The 18,842-nt window shown below is 35.9% G+C and overlaps 1 protein-coding gene across 4 annotated transcripts; it reads left to right on the forward strand.

The window, feature by feature from the left end:
- The first annotated feature begins 234 nt into the window (after positions 1-234).
- Positions 235-16,151, forward strand: PLK4 (polo like kinase 4). Of its 4 annotated transcripts, none has more exons than XM_024569087.3 (16): positions 235-481; positions 1,113-1,208; positions 1,926-2,021; positions 2,101-2,215; positions 3,550-4,576; positions 5,291-5,391; positions 7,160-7,527; positions 8,376-8,480; positions 8,855-8,957; positions 10,031-10,180; positions 10,747-10,880; positions 10,973-11,064; positions 11,212-11,344; positions 12,328-12,471; positions 13,680-13,786; positions 15,520-16,151. In XM_024569087.3, the coding sequence occupies exons 1-16, from the start codon at positions 452-454 to the stop codon at positions 15,620-15,622; spliced, it is 2,904 nt and encodes a 967-aa protein (XP_024424855.1). In that variant the 5' UTR covers positions 235-451; the 3' UTR covers positions 15,623-16,151. The 4 variants fall into 4 exon arrangements, with proteins under 4 accessions (XP_024424855.1, XP_024424857.1, XP_024424856.1 ...); XM_024569088.3 differs by lacking the exon at positions 235-481 and adding an exon at positions 791-988; XM_045202439.2 differs by lacking the exon at positions 235-481 and adding an exon at positions 791-988 and having other exon boundaries at positions 11,212-11,323.
- The last annotated feature ends 2,691 nt before the right edge of the window (positions 16,152-18,842 follow it).

Genomic DNA, 18,842 nt, shown 5'->3' on the forward strand with positions numbered 1-18,842 from the left:
TTTTCAGACCCTCAGGTGAGTAACGGGTGGAAACATCAGGTTAGCGCTTCCCCGAGTCGCACACGGTCTCCCCGGAGCAAGAGTGTCCACACTCGCCCGTCCACACCCGCCCGCCCCTAAGCTCAGAAACCCGCGGGGAAGCCAAGGAGACCCCACTGCGCATGCGCGCCCGGGCGCAGCCTCTCAGAAGCCACCCGCGTCGTTACGTCACCGCCGGCCTCGCTAAGGCTGCAACCGGCGGGAGTTTTTCAAAATGGGAGCGCGGAGGCGCCGCCCAGGCCTCGGAAGGTGCCCGGGAGACCTTTCGGTGGCTGTGCTGTCGTCGCCAGGAGCGGCGGCCTAGAGAGCCGAACCTGATGGGCGCCAAGAACTGCTGGCTGCTTGGAGCCTTGCCTCGAAGGGACTGCGTGAAGGGAGCTGATCCCGGGAGCCCAGGCCGGGGCCCGGAAACATGGCGACCTGCATCGGGGAGAGGATCGAGGTGAAAAGACTCCGCGGTCCTCAGCCGGGCGGGTGGGAGTCAGAGTGGTGGGACTCCACACAGGCAGGGGCCCCTGCGCAGCTAACGGCTGCGGAGTAGGCGTCGCTGCGGTGCTTTGGGAGGGTCCCAACGGCCTGGGGCTCTGCTGTTTGGGGGCGGAGCGGCCCGCCCCTCTGAGCCAGGGGTTCTCCGTACAGGTGAGTCGCTCACGGCCCCGCCCTTCCGTCTTTCCACTCTGGCTTCGTGTCAGCGATCCCGCCAGAGCTGCCGCGCTGGAGCGGGGCATCTCCAGGGGGATGGCGGTTACCTCTGGCGGGAGCTGCGGCGTGATCCCCGCCAAGCCGCCGGCTCGTAGAGGGTGGCTGGCAGGGGGAGGAGGGTCCTGAGGCTGCATTGAGGTTGAGGAGCCAGATCACTAGAGCATTCGATCTGGAGTCCAGCCTGGAAGCTCAGGGATCCCCGCGAGGTGTCAGCATGTTTTCCACCCCAGACATCTGCTGTATCGAGGTGTAATACCTGCTTAAATTGTGAATGCAAATTCCCTTCTCGACCCATTTCATCTTCTTTTTCAGCCTCTCCCTATCCTTCTTCCTTTTCCATGAGTCATCACACATATTCTTTAACTTTTAAGGATTTTAAGGTTGGAAATCTGCTTGGTAAAGGATCATTTGCTGGTGTCTACAGAGCTGAGTCCATTCACACTGGTTTGGAAGTTGCAATCAAAATGGTAAGAACCTATTTATCAACTCCTCACCTCTCCTAGGGAAGTACACCACTTACGTTGTCAGAAACTCCTTACGCACCAGCCTTTTCTTTGACTACGGTGTAAAGAACCCGTTGCTTAGGCAGAAGAAAATAGTTCCAACTCCAGCAACTGCACTTACGGCTGGATATCTTAGGAGATCGTTGATCATGATTAAATAAGTTTTATCTTCATTAATGTTTGGTAGAACTGGCATCTGTTCTAGTTTTACATACTTGGAGTCATTGGTAGAAATCAAAGAACAAATAATGATTTGTTTTTAATAATATACTTGTGCATAGTTCTGTAGTACACTGTAACAATATTTTAGATTGTTAGACGTCAGTCTAATTGGAGTAATATGAGCAATTAGGAATCACTTATCTAAACCTCTAGGGGAAGGGACAGGAAATTTTGTTTTAAAATTTGGCAACATTTTTGTTATTGTAGACGTAATAGTTGTGCTATTAAATTCTGTAAGTTGGAAAAGTGTACTAGAATTCACTGGACAAACTTTTCTGAGCAACCAATCTGCCACGCAATCTGCTAGGTGTGAGGGGCAAATAGACAACCGTAAATTGATTATAAAGAAGATAAAAAGACTTCAGAATAAAGTGCATGTTCTCTTTTCAAAGTTAGCTTTTGACAACTTCACAGCTGAAAGTTTATCATCAACATTTAAAACCCTCATGTTATTTTTAGATAGATAAGAAAGCCATGTACAAAGCTGGAATGGTGCAGAGAGTCCAAAATGAGGTGAAAATACATTGCCAATTGAAACATCCTTCTATCTTGGAGGTAAAATACAAATTTCATAAAAGTTGCCAGGGATGTTGAATTTGTACATTATAATTTATTCTGTCCTTTTACATTTCAGCTGTATAACTATTTTGAAGATAGCAATTATGTTTACCTAGTATTAGAAATGTGCCATAATGGAGAAATGAACAGGTATCTAAAGAACAGAAGGAAACCATTCTCAGAAAACGAAGGTAGGCTGCTTCTCTTTTTTTTCTTTTTCTTTCTTTTGGGGTTTTTTGTTTTTTGTTTTTTTTTTTGGTAGATATATATTATACTTTTTGTAGTTTTGAAGAATGTGCTATTTTGTAATATTTAATAAAACTTTTAATTATTACTTTGGGCTACAAAAGGAGATGCCCCACATTATAGGTGCCATGAATTCCTAGAAAATATGCAGGCATTATAGGAGTAAAGTTAAAGGAGAAATTTGTTATTTTCCTAAAATTACATTTTAAATTAAATTGGTAACAACTTAGGATGTATCCTTTCAAATCTAGAAGAAGCTCTTAAGAATGCTGTTGATGACTAAAATAGTTTCTGCCCTGGCCTGTGTGGCTTAGTGGATTGAGTGCCGGCCTGCGAACCAAAGGATTGCGGGTTTGATTCCCAGTGAGGGCACAGGCTTGGGTTGTGGGCCAGGTCCCCAGTGGGGGGAGGCGCATGAGAGGCAACCACAGATTCATATTTCTCTCCCTCTCTTTCTCCCTTCCCCTCTATCTAAAAATAAATAAATAAATAAAATCTTTAAAAAATAAAAAAGTCAAGCACAAATAACTATTGAAATGACTTATAATAGAAAATGTCAACCATAAATAGATAAAGTAGTATAATGAGCCCCTATGAAGTTAAACCACTCAGTTTTCAAAACTATCAGTTCATGGTCAAATTGTTTCATTTGTATCCTTATTCCCCCAGCAGAGTATTTTGAAGTTAAATAATAGACTCCTTTTTACATATAGGTATTTTGGCATATATCTTTAAAAGGTAACGGCCTTTAAAAAAATTAACCACAAAGTTATTACCACACCTAATAATTCCTTATTATCAAATACATAATCAGTTCCGACTTCCCCGGTTTCTTATAAATAACTTTTTTTCAGTTCAGTTCAGGCTCAAGTGTAAGGTCCATAGAACATCTCACAAAAGATTGTTTTCAGGTTATCTTGTCCTGGACTTCTAGCTAACCTCGCTACTCTATTTACTTCCAAATGCTGGTAAAATTAAGCTTCACTTAAGTGTATATAGAAAACTCATCAGTTAGAAAGGACAAGGATTAATTAAAAGGAGTGCTTAGTTGTCTTAAAGGGAATTAAAGAATATTGTGAACTTATCAGTGTTAATTTTGGTTGGTCAAACCAAGCTACAAGCCAGTGTTCTAATTTTAATACTGTGGCATGTGTACTAGGTTTCATAATATATTCTAAATACTAGATTTTCCAGATTTTCTGAACTATAGGTTTTATGTTTTGCCTTCTAACAGCTCGGCATTTCTGAACCATAGGTTTTATGTTTTGCCTTCTAACAGCTCGGCACTTCATGCACCAGATCATCACAGGAATGCTGTATCTCCATTCTCATGGTATACTTCACCGGGACCTCACACTTTCTAACCTCTTACTTACACGTAATATGAACATCAAGATTGCCGACTTTGGGCTGGCAACGCAACTGAAAATGCCACATGAAAAGCACTATACGTTATGTGGAACTCCTAATTACATTTCACCAGAAATTGCAACTCGAAGTGCACATGGACTTGAATCTGACATTTGGTCCTTGGGGTGTATGTTTTATACATTACTTATTGGGAGACCACCTTTTGACACTGACACAGTCAAGAACACATTAAATAAAGTAGTGTTGGCAGATTATGAAATGCCAACTTTTTTGTCAAGAGAAGCCAAGGACCTTATTCACCAGTTACTTCGTAGAAATCCGGCAGATCGCTTAAGTCTGTCTTCAGTATTAGACCATCCTTTTATGTCCCGAAATTCTTCAACAAAAAGTAAGGATGTAGGAACTGTAGAAGATTCAATCGATAGTGGACATGCCACAATTTCTACTGCAATGACAGCTTCTTCCAGTACCAGTATAAGTGGTAGTTTGTTTGACAGAAGAAGACTATTGATTGGTCAGCCACTCCCAAATAAAATGACTGTATTTCCAAAGAATAAGAATTCAAGTGATTTTTCTTCTTCAGGAGATGGAAGCGGTTTTTATACCCAGTGGGGAAATGAAGAACAAGAAACCAATAATAGTGGAAAGGGAAGAGTAATCCAAGATGTGGAAGAAAGGCCACATTCTCGATACCTTCGCAGAGCCCATTCCTCTGATAGATCTGCCACTTCTAATAGTCAATCTCGAGCAAACACATATACAATGGAACGATGTCACTCAGCAGAAATGCTGTCAAAATCCAAAAGATCCGGAGTAGATGAAAACGAAGAAAGATACTCACCCATAAACAGCAATGTCAATAATTTTCACTTCTTTAAAGAAAAGACATCCTGTAGTTCTGGGTCTTTGGATAGACCTGATAACGATCAAGCACTGTAAGAATAATTCTATCAAAAGCATTTTACTTTTTCAATAAACATTATTAGTATCAGTAATGAAGCTGCCTCTAACTAAGGGGGTTTACCTTTTTCTAACATTGTCAGATATTCCTGGGGCACTTCTTTACTATGATTTACATTAGTAAGGAGAATCAGAATGATGATTTTGAATTGTGGTTAAGAATCTCTTTTAATATGAGTGTATGTGCCCATGAATGTGTTTGTAGAATGTTTAATACTTGGGAATTTTTAGTTCATTTTTTATATTAAAGCAGGTCTCCAGTGCAAATATCATCTTATTAAACATGTTTGGTCTCTAAAGTACCGTAATAGTAACTATAAACACACAAACATACATACAGAAAGAGGGAAGCTGAGCCTAAGTGATAAGTATTTGCATTATTGACTGCTTCTTACATAAAGACTAGTTTTGTAGTAACTACAGTGTTTTATTTTTTCTTTTTCTGATTTTTGATTTTTACCCTTAAATTCTAAGAGGGCAATAGCCATATAGAAACATTGTCACAATGCCATGTGGATTTTGGAATGGGAGGTAAGCTTCTTAGAGACAATATAGTTAGACAAATATTGGTTTCTACAGTTACTTTAAATTTTCAGATATTCAAATAAGAGATCTCCCTTTTTTTAAATCTTAAAAAGTTAGTACCTGATATTTTATTAGTTTATGTGAATATTTTTATATTTGTTTAGTTCCAGTCATCCTTGTCCAGGAAAAACTCCTTTTCCATTTCCAGACCAGCCGTCTCAGCCTGAAATAGTGCAACAGTGGTTTGGAAATCTCCAAAAAAATGGTGAGTTTTTAATAAACTATTCAATAAAAAATTAGTGACGTGGACACTTAGTAAGCATTGTCCATTTCAATTTGGGTTTTCTTTAAAATGTAATGCGTTTTCAATAAACTGTTGTAATCATAGTTAATAATAACTGTTAACATGTTTTTGAGTATTTACTGTGTCAGCCACTATTCTTAGTGCTCACCATATATTATTAACTTCTTACAAAATACGTAAGGATGGTATGATTATTAGCCCTGTCTTAGGAAGGATGAGGAAATCGTGCACAGGAAATAATTTGCTGAACTACACTGCCCATAGGAGCAGGGCAGAAGGGTAGGAGAAGGGTTCCCACCCAAGCATTCTGGCTGAGACACTTTACTGTTAACCCGTCTGTCCTTGTAGCCTCTCTGCAATAAGCACCTGCTATCAGTGGTTGTAAAATAATCAGCAGATGGTTGGCCGTATTTTGAAGTGGAAGCTGATGACATCATGGTTTACCCATGGGACCTCACATACGCCCAATTACACACCTACTAAAAAACCTAAACAGCTGTCATCCAAGTCATTATTTCACTTAGAGAGCGAGTCTGAAAGTTAAACATTTCTCCTTAATGAACTTGACAGATGCACAGATGATAGGTTGGAAAATAATGATGCAAATAAGAGGATAGAAGTGAAACATATGGAAAGGAGGAAATTATTTTTTACTAAGTATTTTATTACCTCACACAAAGAGTGCACAATATGGCTGTAATTTAAGCAGAGAGTTGTGTTACCTGAAGAGTCTATTTTTTTTTTCTTTATTTTTAAATGTATGGTAGTTTCAAGAGCCCAAGAGAATTAACTTTTTTATGTGTACTTGTTGAAGATAATAATTCAAGTTTATGTTTTTTAAACTATAAAAGTGCAAATACTTAATCTTTCAGTTAACTTCTTATTGCACTTATAGATACTTTAATTTGGTAGCATGGACATATCTGAGATGACCTATCTGAGATTGTTATTATATTTATAATAATCTAGTAGTGCTGCTGCAATTTTAAAGTACAGTATTTGTTATAAAGTATTTCTGTTAATGGGAGTAGAGGGCAAAAGAGCACTAAAAAGTAATTTAAGGGAGAAATTGCCAAATTTTTAGAGCTTAGCATTTGAAAAATTGTCTTACTGAGTTTTATATTGTCCAATCATTTTTAGAGCTTTAAAAAATATTTTTATGTGAATGTTAAAACTATATAGAATATAAATGAGTAAGGTTCAGAAGAACTTTTAAAAAATGGATGCAAATACATTTGTGATATTAAATATTAATTTTAAAGTTATTTTATATATTGTTTTGCTTCTAATAAGGATGGAATAGAGATCTTAGCTTAAAGAGAATACATTTGCATATTATATAGAATGATTACCTGGGAAATCCTCCCATTTCTGTATTTATTGCAGCATTGGCAGGTGCTTGTTTCAGAATTAGTAGGTGATTGATTCTAGAATGACTAGTTTTTACTTTGAAAAATTAATTTCATAGTAATATATTTCCATCTTAGTGTTAAGAATACTAAAGGTATTATTCCTTTGCAGTATGGCTTAAAATATCCTTTAAAGTTGCTATTTCATTATGTCATATCTTAAACTGCTTATTTCTTAGAGAAATTGTGTACTGTTTTTTCTTTTTGCTAGATTTCTTTTGTTCCTCAAAAAAAAAAAATGTACTATAAGCAACAGGACATTGTTTTGTGGAGGCTTGGCTTTTTCATTATCCCATTCATTTTTTCTGCGTATATTACAGCTCATTTAAGGGAAATTACTGAGCACAACAGCATTACCCGAAACAGAAATTTCCAGGGCCGTCCAGATTTGCAGGACACATCAAGAAATGCCTGGACTGGTACAAGAGCCAAAAAGAGCCCTGATGCTTCTGACAATGCGCATTCTGCACAACAGCCAAAGACCATGAAATACATGACTGCGTTTCAAAATAAACCTGAGATAATTCAACAAGAACCTATTTTTGACGTAGAACCTGTTTCCGAACAAAGCAAGACAAGGGTTTTGGAGCCACCATTGGGTTGTCAGAAACGTACCTTACGAAGCATTACGTCTCCTTTGACAGCTTACAGGTTAAAACCAATCAGACAGAAAACCAAAAAGGCTGTGGTATGTCTATTATTTTTCAAAATCACTACGTGATGTTTCCTTGTGTTAATTGGTTACTGGTATCAAATATGATCTTTTATTATTCCCTATAATGTTCCTGTACTTTTGATGAGTAATAAGCTCATTTAAAAGAAAATAGGCTGAGTGTTTATGGAATAATGGCTCTTGTTTCCTTCTGACTACTTTAAAAGAGATGACTTGATACTGATACATTTTGGATTTTAAATTATTGATAAAAAAAAAATATTTGCAAAAAGTACTGGTCAATTACTGTTAAATATTTTTTCACAATTCCAGTCACTAAAAGTGATAATTAATAATTACCTTTTGCTTTTGTTTTTACTGTTTTAACGTATAATCCAGATGCAAAAAGGTAAACTAGAGAAATATACCTTTTTTAAACATCTGAAACTATTGAAAAGGAGTATGCACAAAAATTAAGTTTAGAGTTTAAATAAATGTCATGTGTGATTTGAGAATGGTGATTTTTATTTGTTAATTTTACCCTCATCCTGTTTTCTTGTTTTCCATTTCACCCAGTCTTGCCTTTGTCTGGCATACTATTGTCTTTTCAAAGTCCTTTTTCTCCACCCTGCCTTCTGCTTCCTTTCTGCTCACTGGTTATCATTTCACACTTCATTATGCCTCCTCACCTTCACTCACTCCTCATGTTTCACAGTTGAGCTCAAATACACCTGTGGTCCAGACTGTTGCAGTGAAGCAGCTATTTTATTTTAACTTTGATTTGTATTTCTGCCATGGTTAAGTACTTTTCTCTTAAGTATTATATATGTCAGTGGTATTCTAGTAAATAAGAGAATTCTCATTGATTTTGGATTTGTTTTTAGGTGAGCATACTTGATTCAGAGGAGGTGTGTGTGGAGCTTCTAAAGGAGCATTCATCTCAAGAATATGTGAAAGAAGTTCTTCATATATCGAGTGACGGAAATATGGTAATGTGGATCTGTTACTATCTTGTACCTTTATCACCCAAGCATTTAGCCTTTCAATTCATTCTATAATGATGGCTTAAATATTTTTAAATCAGTTTTTCTGATAGTGGTAGTGTTTTTGGAATTCAAAACCTGAAATAGGATACTACACATATTTAGATAAATTTGTGAGGATTTAAAAATAATTATAACTAGTAACAAATCTAAACTTTAGGCTTAAGGTTAAAAAGAAAAAACCTTACTTTTAGAGCATATTTAGCATTTTCTATAAAATAATATTTAATATTATGTGAACTCTTCATAATTGTAGTAACAAAATATAGTATTCTAATTTAATGGCACATAATTAGAATTCTTAAAAATTTTCTTGACAGATCACTATTTATTATCCATATGATGGAAGAGGTTTTCCTCTTGCCGATAGACCTCCTTCACCTACTGAGGACATCAGTAGGTACAGCTTTGACAATTTACCAGGTATGTAAATTTACCAGGGGACAAATTTAGATAACGGACTTCCTACGTATAAACTCTATATATGTGATTATCATAGGTTGTAAATATCTGGTGAAATGCCGTGTACCTTACTACTCCAGTAGTTATTCCTGTTCTGTGTTGTAATGGTAAAAACTAACTCTGGAATATTTGTCTTCGGTGTTAAAATTCAATATGTAGTATCTAGTTTTTGACTTTTGAAATCATGACTGTGCTATATAAATGATCATTTATATTTGCAAATTTGACTTCCAGTTCAGGTCCTAGGTGTGCACTGGGGAATTAATTACTGAATAGCAAGACTTCACTGAGGTGACAATTAGAAACAAACAGGAAAACCTGTGTCATTTATCACTATTAGGCATCAAAACAGCCCTGGTTCGTGTGGCTCAGTGGATTGAGTACTGGCGTGTGAACCAAAGGGTCATGGGTTTGATTCCCAGTCAGGGCACATGCCTGGGTTGTAGGCCAGGTCCCCAGTGGGGGCCACGTGAGAGGCAACCACACGTTGATGTTTCTCTCCCTCTCTTTTCCCCTCCCTTCCCCTCTCTAAAAAATAAGTAGGTAAAACCTTTTAAAAAAATCAAAACAGGTAGATAAATGACAACAGTTACAAAGAACTGCAAAAATTTACTTGCGTAAGGTAGGACCATAAAACTATGTTTTATTAACATAAAAAGAGCTATATTTGTTTTTCTGAAAGTCATTTGGTTCTGATATCTCAGGTAGAAAAGTCTTTTCATTTCACTTATAAAACTCTCCTGGAATTTTTACCTTAGTTATTATAAGGAGGTGAGTCAAAGAGATTTTTTTAAGTAATCATAATACTACTCATCAGATTTTGTTACATATATTTCTTGGAAATTTTATTATATTATCTTTAGTTTTCATTGAAATAATAGAATTATGTCTCTAAAATTGGTATTTTTCTTGGTCCTTGGATTACACACCTATCAACTTGAATTTTTGAGGCACAATAGAAATATTAAATTTTTATGTAATTTATATGTCAAGTCAGTATTTTATTCTCTTATGATATGTAATTTCTTTTCTAGAAAAGTACTGGCGAAAATATCAATATGCTTCCAGATTTGTACAGCTTGTAAGATCTAAATCTCCGAAAATTACTTACTTTACAAGATATGCTAAATGTGTCTTGATGGAGAATTCCCCTGGTGCTGATTTTGAAGTTTGGTTTTATGATGGTAAGAACCATTTTAAAATGGTAATTTTTTTTCTCTTTAGTTTATAATTTAATAGTTATGGATTTTTAAAATTCAAGGCAGCAAGATTTTAAGAGAGATATACACACATACATATTATATATGTGAGTTGAGAAACTCAAATGGACACATACAAAATTATGAGACTTACAAATGTTTAAAAGGATAGGATTGAACCAGAGAATCTTATTTTTGAAATCTATGTTATAAAAATGACTTACTGTTTAATACGTAAAGCTCCCTCCTTTAAGGGACGCTTGCACATAAACTTACACAATGCACATAATTGTAGCTGTCCTTCAGTCGTGTTTTTGTGTGAGAGTAGTGGTTTTTTTAAAATACTGTGTTTCAGACTTAAGCCAGCTATATGCAGAAAAGAAAAATGGATGACCTATATTTACTGAATACTTTGAGAGCCTCATTTTATTAATGGTCAGTAAATGAATATAAATGATACTGTGATCTAGAAGCCATTATGTACTAGTATAGTAATGAATGTAAACCTAGGAATATTTTTAAAAATGAGAATAGTTTTCTTCTTTTTTAAGGAGCAAAGATACACAAAACAGAAGCTTTGATTCATGTGATAGAAAAGACTGGGAAATCTTACACCTTAAAAGGTGAAAGTGAAATTAATAGCTTGAAAGAGGAAATAAAAATGTATATGGACCATGCTAATGAGGTATGTACCTACTTACAGGGTTTCTTACCAAATAACAGTGATGACAAATGACAGGGGAAGTAATGACAGAAGGCACTCTTCTTTCCAAATAGGGCCATCGTATTTGTTTAGCGCTGGAATCCGTAATTTCAGAAGAGGAAAAGAAAGGTGGAAGTGCTTCCTTTTTCCCAATAATCATAGGAAGGTAAATGAAAATTTTTTAAATATGGCAAAAATATATAGGAAATGTTTTAAAAAACAGTTTGGTGTTTACAATACAATATGAACCTTCTTTACCTTACTGTAAACTAAGCTTTAAGGGAATATGCTTGGACATTTCTTCCTCCTGCAGAAAACCTAGCAGCACCAGCTCGCCTCAGTCCTTGTCACCTCCTCCTCCTCCTAAGGATCCAAACTACCCGACAAGTAGAATGATGGTCAGTGATGCTGCTTCTCCGAAACAGGTACCAGCACTTAATCCTTCTGTAAGTGTTACAAATATATGTCCCTTCTGTCCTACAACCCTTCAGTGGTTGCCTGATGCCCTTGATGTAAAATTGAAACTCCTTTATTATACACCTTGCATACTGTATTATCACCTACCTACGTTTCCAGCCTCATACTGCTCTACTTTACCACACACTTTCTGTGTCTGAGCCTCAGAAGCCTTCTTTTGATTTGATGTGTCAAATTCTCAGGACCTTTTCACATGCTGTTCACGTGACTGGGAACTCTTCTGTGACCCCTCAATGGCTGCTCCTTTATCATCGTTCAGGTCTTACTTTAAATGTTACCTCAAACAGCCTAACCTGTTTTCCCCTTGGGAAAAAGCTAAATATATGAAATTAGATATTATTGTTTTATTTTTACTTGTAAAGTATCATTAACTACCTTTAAATCCATAATAGGATCATGGTTAAATAGATGCTTGTGTGTATATATATATGTGTGTACTCACACACACATGCATATATACATACTGTAGTTGCAGCTGTGAAAAATTATACCTTGAGGAAAAGGAAAAGATTCCTACCAAAATGAAAACAGCAATTGTGTGATTTTTTTCTCTGTATTTATTTTTCTTATCTGTTCTTTTCTGATTTTCCATAATATGGTCACGCTTTAATTTTAAAATGTTGTTGTTTAAAAACCTTATTTAAGCTAATAAAAAAACCGATCATTTGTCCTGGCTGGCGTGGCTCAGTGGATTGAGTGCCAGCCTGTGAACCAAAGGGTCGCTGGTTCAGTTCCCAGTCAGGTCCCCAGTAGCAGGGAGCGGCGCTCCAGAGGCAACCACACATTGATATTTCTTTCCCTCTCTTTCTCCATCTGCTCTCCTCTTTCTAAAAATAAATAAATAAAAAATATATAAAAATTTTAAAAAGTAATCATTTTCTACTTTTATAAGCTAAAGTTGGCTTATAAAAATGCTTTGGTATCATATCTTCCTGTCTTCTACTATTTGTAGATGGTTACAAATGAAGGACTTGGCCTTACTGCTGCAGCTTCTGGAACAAACATCCCTTCTAGTAGTAGTCTAAAAGATTGTCTTCCTAAATCAGCACAACTTTTGAAATCTGTTTTTGTGAAGAATGTTGGTTGGGCGACACAGGTGAGAAATTAATAGGAAAGTGAATTTTCTCATGAATTTCTTTGGTTTCCACAGTGATTAGACAATTACCCAAAAATATAAATTACTTTAAAGATTTCTCTTTGCAAGAAAGTCTTTACACCTTTTTTTTTTTTTTTGTATTGGTTGTATCATTAAAAATTGAAACATTTTTAATTTATAGACAGTTGGAAAACTCTAGATATTATTGATAACAAATTGCCTGCCAGGGCCTGGGTGGCCTGTTTTTGCCTTTGCTTTTTAAAGTACAGGTCATGATAATGGCTAATTGTTAGGACTTTAGAATGATGTTCGGGCATTTTAAATTTTAGAAACATTGTAATCTTTATTACTAGAATAACATTTATTTGGCCAAAAAAGATTTCTGCATTTAAAAGTTAACTCCACCTTGAGTTTCAAACTTAAAGAATTTTAGTCAGGTGTGAAAGTGTATGTGTATACTATCTAAAAGTTTGAAGCTTGGAGACTTTTGAGCATAGTGCATGTAATTTTTACTTACCAGTGAAGTAAATGCAGCCTAGTCCTTCATGGGAATAGGAAATAAAAGGAGGGGAACTCAACATTTGTTGAGTACTTGCAATGTATTGTCTCATTATTCTTCCAAATAAAACCTAACATTGATGTCATACACAGTTAAAGTATGGCTCACAGTGGCTGATTGGCTTGTGCTGTCCTACTTAGGCAGAGTATGGGTTTAAACCCAGGTCTCTCCGGAGTCCGTGTCGCCTTCTCTGTACTCTGTTTGGAGGGCACATCATAAATATCAGTGACTAGAGGAACAGGTTTCAAACCTAAGATAGGAGATCCTCCAGCAGAAGAGAACATCTTGTCACCTAAGAACAAAGAATAGAGGGAAATCCTAATTTAAGAAAGTGTTGCTTTTGTTATTTCCTAAATCTTTTCTTGGTTAGCAATACTATTGGAAAACAACAACAATAAAAAAACTACTCCTATGTCCTAATGGAAACAAATGGGAAACAGGATTCATTTAGAATAATTTTAATATTCTAAAACCCTGACTATTAATAGTCTGAAAAAGACGTGCATTTTTTCAATGCTACTACCAACACAGCTCCTGAGAGAAGCGCTGTTTTCTTTTTTTAAACTATAGGTAAAACCTGTTAAACATGAGTACCTTTTAAGAACCTAAAATCCTCTATAGTGATTTCTGACACTTACTGTTTTTCTAGTTAACTAGTGGAGCTGTGTGGGTTCAGTTTAATGATGGGTCCCAGCTGGTCGTGCAGGCAGGAGTGTCTTCTATCAGTTACACGTCACCGAGTGGTCAAACAACTAGGTAAGTCCTTAAAGCACTGGTTGAGATCCAGTCCTTTGCTCTAAGTTTCTCTATACATTGAAATAATGATTTACTAGACTTACTGTTTTCACTTTGATAATGTTAATGTTGTTTAAACTGCTAATTATTCTTAGGAATATTTTAATAGTCTATTAATGCAGTCTATAACCTACATGAATGCAGAGTAATTGGTATGGAAAATCCATTCCAAGTGGTTAAGATTCCTTGTAGCCTTATTCTACAACCTTATCAGGTTGGTTGGCCCTTTTTAGAAATAAACAGACTTCTAAGTTCAAAGTAATATACCTAAATGATTTATGTCAAAAACCATAGAAGCTAGATTTTTTTTAAAGAGATAACCGGTTTTTTTTCCCTCAAATGAAAGGCTGTATTCTGATCTAATATAATTAATGTTTGAAACATGTTTTTGAATATACATGTTCATTCTGTATGAAAATTTGTGCCAGACATCGTGCAAAAAAATGAGGAGGCAGGCAATAGCAAAATTAAGCCATGATATGGTTTCCACATTTCAAACAGTAACTTCCTAGAAAAGGTAGGGTGATGATGGTGCTATTACAACATGATCCTTTATGAGAAGTGCCTATTGTGAAGGAGTTACTTAAGACAAATATAACTTACAGATATCTACCAATTGCTTTTTTTGTTAAATATACACATGTGCAGTAACATCATTTAAAGAACTACTCATGAAATTGGGGGCTTTCTTTAGTAAGCTCTTTCAGATGCTCCAGAAAGTGGAAGAATGCAGATATAAGAGGGGGGAACCCAAAAAAAATAGAATTATCTTCTACAGGGTGGGCCCCTTGTAGTATAGTCTTACCCTGCTAGGGGAGTGTTCTAGGAACCCATCTGTAGCAGTGTACCAGCTGGTGGTGTTGTGAGAGGCTGCATTCAACTTCAGTGAATTTCTTTTGAAGACTCTTCAACGCTTTTGCCTATTTCATGATGGGTGATTTACCAGCGCATCTGCCCACACCCTGCTGAGTGATCAGCATGACCTCATGCCCCACCCTCCCATTTCACCCTGTCTTGCCCCGAGCGACCTTTTTGTTTCCCCTGATGAAAAAAGTCTTCAAACAAAAACATTTTGCCGATGTGGAAGAGGTGAAACCAAAAACGGCAGGAGCACAAAAAGGCATCAAAATCAGCAAATTCTAAAACCATTTTGAGCAGTGGAAGAAATGTCTTGACAGGGGTACTGCATCAAATGGAGAGTGCTTTGAAGGTGACTGGGGTTTAAACAATAAAGAATAAATACAGAGCTTTGTTTAAGTAAATTCTACGTTTGTGGGGGGTCCCCCCGTGTTCCAAAGATAAAAGTTCAGATTTACTTGATACAGTCATTTGGAAGTTCTTTAAAATTTGAATAGAAATGTATTCATACCTGTTTAGCCTACTATTTTTTTTTAAGACCTGCAATTTAATGAGGAATTCAGATCTTCAAGTTGATTTAGAAATTATAAAGCCAGTTTAAGTTTTTCAATCAATTTTCTTTTTATTATTTAAATACATTTTAGTCTATTTTGAAAGGAAACAAATTGGTTATGCATAACTTGATTTAGGTATGAAATAAATAATTTTGTATGATTTTCTGAGATACCTCTGCCTGTTGAAGAATTTCTGAAAAGTATAATGTGACTTTTGGTACTCTCATATGAACTAAGTAATTAAGTAATGTTTTTGTCTTTTTTTTCTTTTGCTTCACTTAGATATGGAGAAAATGAAATATTACCAGAATACATCAAGCAGAAATTACAGTGTCTTTCTTCCATCCTTTTGATGTTTTCTAATCCAACTTCTAGTTTTCACTGATTAAAGCTCCTTTTAGATATCTGTTTAATAAATTATGTTTTTGTTGGCTTTCAAGGAAAGTGACTTTTTCTTACTTAAAATAACTTCTTCAGAAAGCCTCTCTATATAAGAGAATTTTATCTGTACCATAGTGGATGTATTCCAATAAGAGAACAAAGCAGAATGAAACTTAGGCCACTTCCAAAATGTAGTGGTCATAGATTAAAATAGGACACCTAACTTTCCTCTTAACACATATATCCCCAAACTTACTGTGTTCATATATTTTGTATTGAACAGTCTTTTAAAAGCAAAAATATAAATGGTGTGTGGTATATTTGTGCTTTTGTTGTTTTCCCTACTTCTCAGACATGTTGAATCATGAAGAAAACATGGAATTTTTGAATTTTTGAACATGTAAATAATGTGTATTTATGTTATAAGTAACATATGTAAACATGTATATTTGTTTTATATTTATTTTTGTAGTACCAGTTTCTGGTGAAGCATTTCTGCCAATGCATTTTATAAAAAAGTGATAATAATAAATACTGTGATAAGTTACTTCATCTTTTGATTTATTTAATTACTTATGGTAAAATAAGTTACTAGTAAACTTGTTTTTAAATTTTGTTAACCTGTTTGTTTAGGAGCAGCCAATTAAATTTTAAAAATTAACTTTGCAGATGATAAATACAGTTTTTCTACCCTTATCTGAACATGTGTGTATTTTAACACTGAAGAACTTAATGCAGTTAATTAACAAGGAATGCTTGATAGTGGGACAGTCGTGCCTAAATATGATACAGACTGTTCAATGTTTCCTGCTGGTTTTTATAACCAGGGAAATTGTGGAGGCAATTCCATTAAGTTGATAGGAATACCCAATGACCCATTTATTCAACATTGTTTTGAAGCTTTTGCCTAAGGCAATGAGAAAAATAGTTTGCAACATAAATTGCAAAGTTAACATTAATAAGATAAAGACAAATAGCCCAGCAGAAATCTGGACAAACGATATGAACAGAAGATTCACAAAGGAAATCCATATAGTGACTCCAAAGGGTATATGCTCAACAACATTTACAGTTAAAGAAATGCAAAATTAAAACAAAATTATTTCCTTTTATCGGAGATAGATTAAAAATAATAATTGAGCAGGGCATTCTCATATGTTGATTAGAGTGTAAATGATAATCTAATAGATATTTGGCAGTATCTATTACAATTAACATGTTAATACATTGCTAACCCAATGTTGGTGAAGAAAATTATATAGGCCATTCTCTTAGGGAAAAAAAATAGCAGAAATAAGAGTTTCCCTTTAAAAATGGAAATAATTAAAAGAATTCCAAGCTAAATCTTGGAGGCTAAAAACTCAAATATTTTGCTTTGACAGAATTTAACTAGGTATATATTTTACAATATCTTTTGTCCTTAATGTGCCTTTATGTTTCAGGTATTTCTCTAATACATAACATACAGCTAAATTTTGTTTTTTTAATTCAATCTAATAACCTCGTTTGTTCACATTGTCACTTTTTATTTTACTGTTTGACATTGCATTTCTATTACATTGATATTTACCAACTTATTTTGTGCTTTCTACCTCCGTTTTCTTTTTTTTCTTTCCTGCCTTTAATCCCCTTGATTCTTTTTACTGACTTTCTTCAGGAGAGGGGTATGGTGGTAGTTTATCAACAGGTAGTGTTTACAGGAGTATGACTATGACAATATTCACAACTGAATATATCCGTGTGCTTCATGCTGCATCAACCTGGAGCCACGGGATGCTTACCCAGTTTTAATTCTAAGAATGCTCAGGGGGTTCAGGTGTTATCAGTCTCATCCCTCCTCTAGAAAGTTCCTCACTCATTTTTCACCTAGCTTTGGCATTCATTGATGATTGCTTGCCCAAAGCTGCTATTTCAGTAGGGGTTGCTAAATAGATATTTGCCTAATTCTATTATTCCATTTGTATTTATTAGCTTGGATTATTCTCTAAAAAGTAACTCGTCAATATCTGACTACCCTGAAGTTTAGGTACAGGAAAGGCAGAATAGACGCTTGAGTCTTTATTTTCTAGTTTTCAGAATAAAGAATTAAAGCTCTAGCAACCACCAAAAGTGACCAAGGAGTTTATTTTTAGTATCATTATGAACTCAGATTTTTACACACTTGATGTGTTTAAATAAATGGTACATATTATTGTCAGTGCTTTAATTGCTCTATTTTGGGCCAGTAGCAGTCCCTTTATTTGACTGTCCTTTGGCAAGACTCTAGGCTTTGATAGCGAGCGCCCTTGCTTTCTGGCCCATGATGTCTCATTTCTACAAGGAGCCCAGGATTCTTCTTAAAGACTGTGTTACCTTAAATGCTTTCCCATTTCTCTTAAATAAAGTCCAAAATATTTAACATGGTGTAGTACCCTGCTTCCTGATATGATTTCACAAACGCATTATCCCTTAAGTGGGAAACTGATCCCTTCAGTGCTTGAGTTATTAGTAGGGCCTGTGTTGGCTGAAGAAACTGGGTACAAGCTGCTTCGTCTTGTTTCCCACGATGGTACATGCAATGCTTTCTAAGTTGCAGTGATATGATAACAGCTGAGAGATGTAGGTGTAATGGATAAATAGTGTATTTGTCAGCTCAGCAAACCTTTCTTTGGTGAAACATCCCCTTTTCCTTCTAGTTATAAGTCTGTTTCGTCCGTGTAATTGAGATGGGCCTCATAGGGTTCTTCCCCTTCTCCCTCCCCCACACAGACAATGAATGCATGTTCCAGGCCCGGGTTTGTAGAGGATTCCATCCTCTGCCCATCTGGTCAGTTCCGGGATGGGTATGCAAGCTAACCTTGGCTACTTGGAGCCTCTTCTGATCCTTCTGCCCTAGCCATTTTTCTCTGAAATTGTGAGCTATCCAGACAGATTCCTTTGACTTTCCTGCTCAGGACAGATACCCTGTTATTCACCCTGAAAGCTCCGTACACTGCTCTTTCATCGTCCTTCCTTCAGCAGAATCATCTGTATAACTGTTTGACTGATGTCGGACTGTCTGATGTCGCACCAGGGTCTTGTGTTTTGTTTACTGCTCTACTCCCAACAATGTCATGGTGATTAAATATGTATTGAAAGTGTGAATAAGTAACATTTTAAGGCTTATGGTAGATATATAATAATCTTTTTGTTAGAAAATGTACATTCACAAGGTAAAATACATTAAATTAGAAATAAATCTGCAA

Source organism: Desmodus rotundus, chromosome 9 (genome assembly GCF_022682495.2).
Source record: "Desmodus rotundus isolate HL8 chromosome 9, HLdesRot8A.1, whole genome shotgun sequence".
In the NCBI taxonomy this organism is placed as follows: Eukaryota; Metazoa; Chordata; class Mammalia; order Chiroptera; family Phyllostomidae; genus Desmodus; species Desmodus rotundus.

Bases quoted from the DNA above. Each gene is read 5' to 3' on its own strand.
- PLK4 (XM_024569088.3), top strand. From the start codon at position 956: ATGTTTTCCACCCCAGACATCTGCTGTATCGAG. The intron at 4,577-5,290 runs GTAAGAATAATT...ATATTTGTTTAG, and splicing joins CCTGATAACGATCAAGCACT to TTCCAGTCATCCTTGTCCAG. The intron at 12,472-13,679 runs GTGAGAAATTAA...CTGTTTTTCTAG, and splicing joins ATGTTGGTTGGGCGACACAG to TTAACTAGTGGAGCTGTGTG.